At 38.4% G+C, this 10,127-nt stretch overlaps 1 protein-coding gene across 2 annotated transcripts in view; it reads left to right on the top strand.

Annotated features, from left to right (window-relative positions):
* The window catches only part of ARHGAP10 (Rho GTPase activating protein 10), a 242,147-nt gene that overhangs the window by 165,189 nt on the left and 66,831 nt on the right, over nucleotides 1-10,127 (top strand). For both annotated transcript variants that reach the window (XM_025042863.1, XM_006906273.3), the window contains 2 exons: nucleotides 5,788-5,893; nucleotides 7,246-7,405. In XM_025042863.1, coding sequence (XP_024898631.1) covers nucleotides 5,788-5,893; nucleotides 7,246-7,405 — 266 coding nt within the window. The remainder of the gene's footprint in view (nucleotides 1-5,787; nucleotides 5,894-7,245; nucleotides 7,406-10,127) is intronic.

Raw genomic sequence — 10,127 nt, 5'->3', positions numbered from 1 at the left:
TCTACTTGGAGGACAATTGTTTCATGTTCGCCTTGGAGACTGGAAAAAGTAGAAGAGTGCCAATTTTAATCTAGAATCCTTTGAGAATTGGGGAAAGATAAAGTGATTATGGAATAAGGTTTTAAATTGCCACAAGTGAGCATTATTATTATTATCATGCCTTATAACTGAGTCCAGTGTGTTTAAAATTCTAACAACATATTTTACCAGATGAAGGCTTCCTGAGAAGTAGGAACTTACAAGTGCTAGTGAAGTCTGTGGTGGTAGGAAACGAGGCTGTTTTTTAACAGTGTGGTAGAAGAGATTGTGTAAATGCAAAAGGTTTCCTCATCTACCAGACCAGGACCTTGTATTTTACTTCTCGACTTTGGAGAGGGGGGTGCTTTAAAAATCTTCACAATTTGAATAACCAGCCTGTTCCAAAGAAATACTGTAGCTACTGTAATTATTGGCATGTATTTGCACTAAGTGGAGTTGTGGTTGGAATGGAACCTGTAGTTACCTTTTTTAATGAGAAAAAGCACATGTATAAAATCGGTGTATTGTAGGGACCGACATTTCTACTGCAGAACTTTTTTATTTGAATCTCCTGCGAGTACCGTTCTCTGTACTCACTTTTCCTCTCAGGAAAGAATGTGGGAGCAGATCCTCCAATCTTTTGCATATGTGCTTTTAAGTATGAAATGAAACAGTTACAGGAATCAGGTGGCCAAAATTAGTCTCCCTTTTTGAATATTGTTGGAAAATTGGGATCGCAGTTAAGCTATCATTTTCCATTAACAATGGCAGAGATTACCTTATTTTGCCGAAGTATCTGTTAGCTGAGCTGACTGCTAAAATTATCGAGCCTCACCAGTCTTTGTTACCGCCTCTCACCCCAGCATGGAAACTAATTTTTGATTCTTTTCAGTCATGTGCGGCAGTTTCCATCTGTTTCTGTGGTGTTGAGATTGTCTCTTCTGTCCTCCCTGCTGAGAATTCTGAAGGATTCTCCTGGGCCCTTTCATTTTCTCTCATCGGTTTTCTTTCCTATAGAGTTCTATTGGGAACCTGAGTTAATTTCTGGAGTGCATGATAAAAAAATGAATTTTATTTCTTTGTTGTCATAACAGAAGGCAAAAGCCTTTTATTCTTCATTCTTAAGAAATAACGACTTATCGTTCAATGTTGAGTGCATTGAGAAATTAAATTTTTTTCAGAGAAAATTAAGAGCATTAACTAAACTTTCTCAGCTGAGAGAATTAACTAAAATTGCTAAAAAGAACTAGAGACCATCTGTCTAGGAAAACCACTCCTATGTTTTTCCTCCACTCACACACACAATACTTCACTTCTGACACTCTGGTCACCCAATGTGTGGGATTTTTCCCCACATCAACTTGTTCTGCAACATCAGCTGAGTGTCCTACAATTCAGTTCAGTTCTGATTTTGTCTACCTAGAGTTAGCATCAGATCCCACAAGTTAAAGACTCAGTCCCACAAGACTGCCCCCACTTCAGAAACTAGTCACAAGGCTCACTCAGTCTGTCTCCAGTAATTCTGACTGACCCGCTAGAAATCAGGATTTTAATAACCCCCACCTTGGATCTGATAATTTGCTCGAAAGGCTCATAGAACTCAGGGAAACACAAACTTAGGTTTATCAGCTTATTATTTGATAAAGTATACAATGCAGGATACTGATGAACAGCCAGATGATGCGTACATAGAGTGAGATCCTGAGGTGTCTTGAGCCCAGGTGCTTCTGTCTCTGTGGAGCTGGGGTGCACCACCTTTCTGGCATGTAGATATGTTCATGCACCTGGAAACTCTCCAAACCCTGTATTTTGGGATTTTTATGGAGAGTTCATGTAGGCAATATGGGTTATTAACTCCATTTCCAACCCCTCTTGTCTCTCTGGAGAATGGGGGATGGAGGTGGGGGCGGGTAGAGCTGAAAGTTCCAAGCTACTAATCATAGCTATATCTTTATGGTGACCAGCCCCCATCTAGGGGCCCACCCAAAGTCACCTCATTAGAACAAAAGACGTTTTTATCCAGGAAATTCCACGGGACTTAGGAGCTTGGCGTCAGACACTCCTGTTACTCAGTAAATTATGGAGGTCCTAGGAGCTCCATGTCAGGAACTAGGGTCAAAGACTAAATATTAGAACAAAAGATTATTTGAACATTCCTATTTACAAGTATTTTAGGAGCTCTGTCAGGAATTGGGGGCAGAGACCAAAAAATATATACTTATTATTATTTCACATCATCAATCTTTTGAGAGAATATAATGGACTTTTAGTTAGAAAGTCATAGGATGAAAAAACAGTTTACACAGGAATGCAAAAGACTGTGTCCACCTGGGGAAGGTTGGTACACATCCACCAGTATGTGTTACTGCATGGCATTTGTTGCCTCTGAGACTGTACTTGTAGTCCATGGTCTGCATCTCAGCCTTTCAGACTCTGAGTCCTTGAGATGTCATATTGCTAAGGCTTGGACCCATGCTTCAGGATGGGACTTGCATTAAACTTAGTTTAAGAGTGATAGCTGAAGCTTGGATGCCCACTATGGCATCACATGGAGAATTTCAGTCTGCTAAACCAGAATACTTGTCTTTCTATGTTCAATATGTTTTCTTCCTATAGTGAAGTCACCTGGGAAGCAAAATCATAATCACCAAGTTCTTTAGTCATTTACGATGAGAAATGTAACTGTTAAGAGAATCTGGGGCACTGGTCTTTGCCTAATCAGAATGTTCTATCCTTGTTGTTAAACGTGAATGGGAAGCAAGACAGAATCATATGGTGTTGGTGGGAAAGAACTCAGAACTCTGGAAAGTAAAAGACTTGAATGCTTAATGATATCAAGCTATCTTAGTCTGGTGCATTCATTTCCAGGTAGATAGGATCTTCCACAGAAGTGGAAAACTTGATGTCTGTTGACTGCAGTCTTTTGTCCCTTGGGAAGTGCTAATGGTTACTGCTAATGCTTCCTAAAGTTATAGTATTATTGACTTAGAGCATTTAAATATTGAAATAACATTTATCTGCCAGTGTAGCTTCGATGGGCTCCAGTAAGCTATGGTCATATCTTTTCAGTCTCCTAATTATGACCACATCATAAGGAGATAGATATTAAGTGTTGGGGATGCTAATTTATGTTTCACAATTAAAAATGCTTTTACTATTACAGTAAACTCCTATTTCCTTGGCATATGTCAGGAATTTGGTTTTATGGTTAATTCAATATCCTAGATTTCAAAAAGCTATGCCTTTCATTCTTCGTTAGTTTATGTCAATTAAAATATAATGAAATGCATGTCGCATAAGCAACTGAAGATAATTTGTCTTAGGAAACTTTTTTTGAGTACTTTAAAATTATTATTATGTTGTAGCCACACAAATGCTCATTAATAGAAAGCTCTGATTAATGTCAAAATATGGGAAGTTTGGCTTATTTTTCAGAACTGATTCTATTATTTTTTAGAAATGAAGACCCTTATCCTTAAAGGGTAGGAAACTTTTTTCTCGTGTTTCTGTAGATCCAAAAACATTAAGAGTAGGTTTTTTTTTTTTTGGAGAAAGGTGATTATTAATGACAAGATATACGTGAATTAGAAGTAGCTTTTTAGTGCAAAGTCTTCAAAATTTTTAAATTTTTGAATGCACAAAATTCTTATAGGAAGTTATCCTTTTATTTCTTTGGAATTTTTTACTATTTTTCATTGTTCCTGTTTCGATTTTATTTATAAAATTAAAACTGAATCGAAAATGTCATATTTTTATTGCTTTTATTTTTCTCTTAGATATAGTAAGGCATTATCTTGGATTCTAACTCCATATTAACAACTTGATTATAATTTATTACCTAACTCTTTAGATAGTTGTACTCTTTTCTTTCTCCTAGAAGTTGTCCTTTTCAACGTCCAATGTATTCTGTAAGAGTTTTATTATATAATATAATTGGATTACTTGCGTTCTGCTTTATCACGTGCCTTTTCCTAGCCTTTTTGGTTTTTTTTCCTCTTTAACCACAACTGCGTTCTGTCTTGTAAAACCTCATTCCTCATTCTCACACACTACTATTGGAAGTGTAATCTGGAACAAACTTAACTTTACAAACCTTGGAAGCAACATAAATCTTCATAAAATTAATGGTATGGAGCCCCATGTAATGACACGGAAAGAGGTCCATGATACATTAAATGAAATAAGCTGAATATTTCATTACAAAAAAAAAAAAAGAAAGAAAACTCTGAAAGGATTAAACCTAAAGTTTACTAGTTTATCTTAGAGTGAGACTTACATGGGTAATTTTAATTTCAGTGAACTTTATGTTAACACTTAACAGAAATGTGCACAAATAATAAGTGTACAGCTTAATGAATTTTCACAAAGTGAAGATAGCCATGTAATCAGCCCCCAGATCAAGAAATAGAACATTATCAGAACCCAGACGCCCTTCCTTACACCCACAGGGATCACTGTCCACCCCATGACACGTGGGCACTTGCCTGACTTCTGACACCATAAGTTAAGGTTTCTGCATTTGAATCTTATATAAATGGAATCATACAGAATATACTCCTTTGCATCTGGTTTCTTTTGCTCATCTTGTGAGATCCATCTGTGTTGAGCGAATCAGTAATGCATTCACTCTTACTGTAGTACAGTATTCCATTGTATGAATACAGCACAGTCTATCTGTTCTACTGTTGATGGATACTTGAGTTGTTTCAGTTTCGGACTATTATCAACAGTTCTACTGCCGCGGACATTCTAATATGTCTCTCCAGCATGATCTCATCTTAACTAATGATGTTTGCAAGGACTTTATTTCCAAATAAGACCACTGTGTTAAGCGTGTCTTTTTATTCTGATGTTTTGACATCTGAGGCTTTACTGATGCTGTGAGCCTGCCCCTCCTAGGGCTAACCAATTCCTAGAGATAGGAAGCCTGAGGCTGCTTTCCATATGCCAGCTGACTAATCCAGAGTTCACTTTCTCTCCCCCATCCCGCTCTTTTGGGGTCTTATATTCCAGACCAGTATTCTCCTACCCTAATGACCTCAGGGTCAGGCACAGGACAGCTCAAGACAGCCCCTGTGTCCCAGAGCCTCCTGGGAGAATCAAAACAACCAACCCTAAGCCTACTTACTTTGCCTTGTAAGTTCCTTCACGGTAGTGTTTTTTGCCTTCATTCTCCCTTTGTTCCCTCTGCCTCTTGACCGGGCCTGGTGCTTCCCCGTGCAGCTCTGTGTGGCACAACATGCCTCCTTTCTCTAGAATCTGTGGGGATAAATTTCTTTATTCATGACAGTCGTTTCCATGTCTGTTTGTCTTACCATACCTGATTAAAACAAACCCTGGGTGTGTTTTAAACAATCACATTTTGAGATACTGGGGGTTAGAACGACATATGTTTTGGGAGATGCAATTCAGCAGGTAAGAGGGAACGCTTTATTTGTATTCCCTTGTGGGGCAGTCACCAGGCCGAGACCCCTTCAGAGAGGTGAGCGCACTTGAAGTACAGCATGCCAGAAGGAGAGGTGGTGACTGTTCTTCAGTGTCCACCGAGGGGCAGGCACAGATCACAGCCTCACCGAAATCACTTCAGGAGGGAGGCACAGAAGATTGCGAATAGAGGAGAGGGATTTTCTGTTCCTTCAAAAGGTGGCAAATTATGTTTAAATTCTGTTCGAAGATGTTGAACAGATGAGCTATTGTAATTGTTGATTTGTAGAAATATATTTGATTCTGAGTACTCCACTAACAATTTTTTTTTTCTTTTTTTTAAAGAAAGTGGAAGCCCAGAATCCCGTGTTAGTGCTATCCATTTCTTGGTACACAAACTGCCAGAAAAAAATAAAGAAATGCTGGATATTTTGGTGAAACACTTAACGAAGTAAGCTTCTTTTCCTTCCTAACTGTCTGTGTTTTGCTCTGGGTTTTGCTGTGGGTGTTGTGCCATGTTCTTGGATTTGTAATGGTTGAAGTTGGGGCTATACACACAATACCAGGGACCACACCTGGAAGGGCAGGCTGGACATCTGACTCATTGTGTATGTTTTGGACAAGACTATTGAAATATGATGCTTTCATGAAGTCATGTAATTATTTGCTTAACATCACAGCCAGCAACTTGAAGTTTGCCTTGAAGTAAAAGAGGATGATATACACTTCCCTGTACATAGATTCAGGAATGTGATTATAAGTCTGTTAGCGAATTTAACTTGGTTTCACACCTACCGAGCTCTAAGTTTGAACATGTCCTTTAAGCTTGTTTAATCAACTAATAGGTAGTTATTTCATAGGATCCATTCTATTTTTATTCCCTCTTTAAAAAGCAAGCAAAATCTAATAATTCAGTGGAGAAATTAGCTCTTTAGGGCTAATAAGTGACTCCTTGATCACTATAATTATGGAATTTCAGAGGTGAGAGGAAGCTGAGGAACACTATTTTTTAGAACCTTTATTTTACATTAAAAAATGGCCAGAGGATATGACTTGTCAAGGTTCCTACTACTAGTATAGCCATTCATTCATTTGGTCAACAAATATTTGTTGAATGCCTTTGTAGGTGCTGGTAGATACATAATTGAACAAGATAGACAAAGTCCTTACTTTTATGAAGTTTCTTCTATCTAAGGGAGGAAAGATAAACAGATTACAGATGTATACAATAATTTCAGGTGCTAAATGGTAAAAAGACGGAGTGAGGGGATAGAGACTAATGTCGGGTATGGGGCTGCAAAGAGGGTTAATCTCTTTGAGGATGAGACCTTTGAGCTGAGGCCTGAATTAAGTGGCAGGGCTGCCGAGAACTGGTGTCCAGGTAGTTCACTGAGCCCAAGGGGTGAGTGTGGCTGCTCTGACCAAACTCTGTGCGTGTGTGCAGTTATCTCTTCCAAGGCTAGTAGTCCTTGGAAGCAAGAGTATAATGATCTGGGGACAGGGGATGTTCTAAGTAGAGGAGAGCAGTAAATGAAAGCCTTTGAAAGATACAAGCTCAGCACATACATGGAATTATTAAGAAAGCTGTGTGGCTAGAGGCGAACATCAAAAGAGAGGGAAGCAGAAAGGTCGGCAGGCGCCTCCTCATGTGTGGCCCTGTCATCCCGTTATTTCCGAGGCAGACACTGAGGGCAGTTGGGTTTTGCTTTTTAGAGAAGTATGTAGTGTTGTAGAATACTATACAGTCCACGGTTTTGCGCATCTTTTAATCGGAGACCTTTATTTCCCCCTCATCAACATTAGTGTTTCAAACCACTCCAAGCAGAACCTAATGACCGTGGCCAATTTAGGAGTGGTGTTTGGACCAACTTTGATGAGGCCACAGGAAGAAACTGTTGCTGCCATTATGGATTTGAAGTTTCAGAACATTGTTGTGGAAATCTTAATTGAAAACCATGAAAAGGTAAGTCTGTTTTTGTTGCTTAAAGGAATCTCTGCCTTTGGCTTCTCACCTTGTGATGCATAATTATTTTCTTAGATTTTTCTTTTTTTTTAATTATTTTATCGTGATGATGAGTTTGGTTTTGAGAAATTTGCATCCATCTTCTACCTTCTGATGGAGGTCTGAGGTCTCCCTGCTCTTCTGTGATCTCTGGTTTAAGGAAGAAATGTTTAATCCAGATGCAAATGAATACCAGCTTATTTAAATGAATACCAGATTATTTAAAACGAATAATCTCTTAGGTGACATATCTTATTACTTGTTTGTTTCTCTGTAATTAAGGGGAATACGTGATTTTTCAAAATACGTTAGACTCCTTAAAGAACTGTTAAACTTATTCTTTTTACCCATTCTGTCAGTTATACTTCAGCACCTTGCTAATAATTTTTCCTCTAAGATAGGGAATTTGAAAATTGTTAAAATGTCTGGTTACTCGTTTGTTAATTAAAAGTTTTTTTTTTTAATTGAAATTATATAATATGCCAACAGTGTAGTAGGTGCTGGGTGTAAAGTGAACATTACAGCCCTTTATGGAAAGCAGGTCATAATGTAGGGGCTGGAAACCTGTTTGAGAGCTTGTATCCGATAGCATTGTCCCTGCCTAACATACTACATAATTTACTTATTTATTTTCTTAGTTGTTATTTATTTCTCCTTGCTAGATCCTTGACAGCAGAGACCTTTTTATACACTTACAATAATACCTGGTACATATTAAGTGTTTAGTTAATATTTATTGGCTGAATTAATGAACTCATAAATTTTGAGGGAATCCGAGGAGTGAGAGACAAACAGAGGTATAGTCCATTGGAACAGAGCTTTGCAAGAGCAATCGTTGGGTTCTTGTTGCATGTGCTATCTGCTAGAGCAATTCTAGCTTGTATTGGTTCCCACTGAAAAGCTTGAAACCTGGTCAGAGATTTTCTTTACCAATATAATGAAAGCTAATTATTTATGGGTATAGGAAGTTTGTGGGGCTTTTTGTTTTTGGTCGCTAATGGTAAAGTTGTGCCTTCTTTTATGGTCCTATCAAACTGTCATTAAACCTCATTAGTGTGCACTAAACTATTCAGACAGCTTCATGGAACGATGGCTACTATTCATTTTTCGAAAAAGAAATAATTAGACTACAAGCTTTAAAATGATGTTTAGTAGCACAACTATCATTAGATTAAATCCCAATTAGGGAACTCTTAACCAATTTGTGAAAATTCTGGCTCTGGGTCTTGCTTTTGGATAAAAGGATCTCCATTTAATGCTGCAGCTTCCTGTTTTCTTCTCTTATTTGAAGCTGGGAAGATAAGTACATCATTTTTTCTTCTGGGAAGTAGATAGTGCTGCTTTTACCTTGTTAACAAATCTTAGAGAAATTTCCAAGTGGCATTGGTGAGCCAATTATAATAGTTACAGCAGATGAAACTGGACTCGTTCTGAGATCAAGCTTTATAGAGCTAAGTAGAGAGAAGGCTTTCAGTTTACCTCTCTCTCTTTCTATGGCTAGGCTAGATAATGCTGCCAGCATACCACCGATATTACCTGAAGTACCAAGGTGTCCTACCTAGAAGGGAGGAGGTGAGAGACTGAGCTTTCAGATTCTTCACCGTGTGCATGGGTTCAGGTTTGGAAGCACAGGGATGCTTGGGGTTGGGGGAGGAGGGAGCTGTTAGCTTGGATTCGTTAATATTTCTGAGAGCTTATTTCCCCATTACCTCTTCTTTTCTCTATAATTTCATCCTTGTCTACTTTCACTCCCACTCCTAGCTCTTTGTTCCTACTTGGCTAGACTTCACTTGAGAGTATAGGCTCTGCTATGGGGAAGCATATTTCTGCTGACAAGGGTGGTTGTGCAGGAAAGCTTCATATGAATGTACCCACATGAGCTGCCGGTTTCCTTGACAACTGATCCACATACACCACCCAGAGATCTTACGTTGGACTTGAACGTGGCAAGGGATGGATAGAGTTCCTCTTAGGAAATGTTCAAGAATGAAAAGAAAAAGGATAGGATAGGTGATTGGTCTTGTGAACGAGGACAAAATTACAATACAAAAAGGAGAGGAAATGAAGAGGCCCCGGTAGTGTCTATGAAGGAGAACAGACAGAGAAGGGAAAATAACGATAGAAGAAAGGTGTTTCCTTTTCCTCTGTTACTTATTTTTCCTCCCTAGGAATGTGAAAAATGTTGACTCTGACTAGGAAAGTCCTAAAGCAGAGGAAGAAACTTTCAACATATAATTAAAGCAAGAAAGCTGTGGATTAATTTTGGAGTTAGAAAAAGACTTTTAGTTAATCTGCTTTGGAGATCACGTTTTATCCTAGCCTCTTTGCTGTTTTCATAAAATCCATATGTACTTTATAGGAAACCTAATCCATATGTTTTGGCTTCATTTCCACATAATACATTAAGATGTTGTTTTAAGAGAAGTGTTTGTGGGCCAAAAATATTATCAAGGTCTTTCTTCCCTTGAAAACCAGAAAATTGTATTTCGCAGGTGGAAAAGGGTACTGTGAAATTCCCAAGGATTTTCAAATTGAGGTTGTGCCTTAGAATTTATGGATTTGCGTAAGTTTTGTTCTCAAAGTATATGTGTTATGGATTAATTCAGCATAGTGCCCGCTGAGAGTCAGATGTGGTGTGAGATTTCAGGGACGTGAAGACAGTCCAGCAGGGGAAAGAAGCGCC

The sequence above is a fragment of the Pteropus alecto genome, unplaced genomic scaffold, assembly GCF_000325575.1.
Source record: "Pteropus alecto unplaced genomic scaffold, ASM32557v1 scaffold50, whole genome shotgun sequence".
Classification (NCBI taxonomy): Eukaryota; Metazoa; Chordata; class Mammalia; order Chiroptera; family Pteropodidae; genus Pteropus; species Pteropus alecto.
The sequence above is the reverse complement of the archived record's forward strand: the minus strand, read 5'-3'. Positions and strand labels throughout refer to the sequence as shown.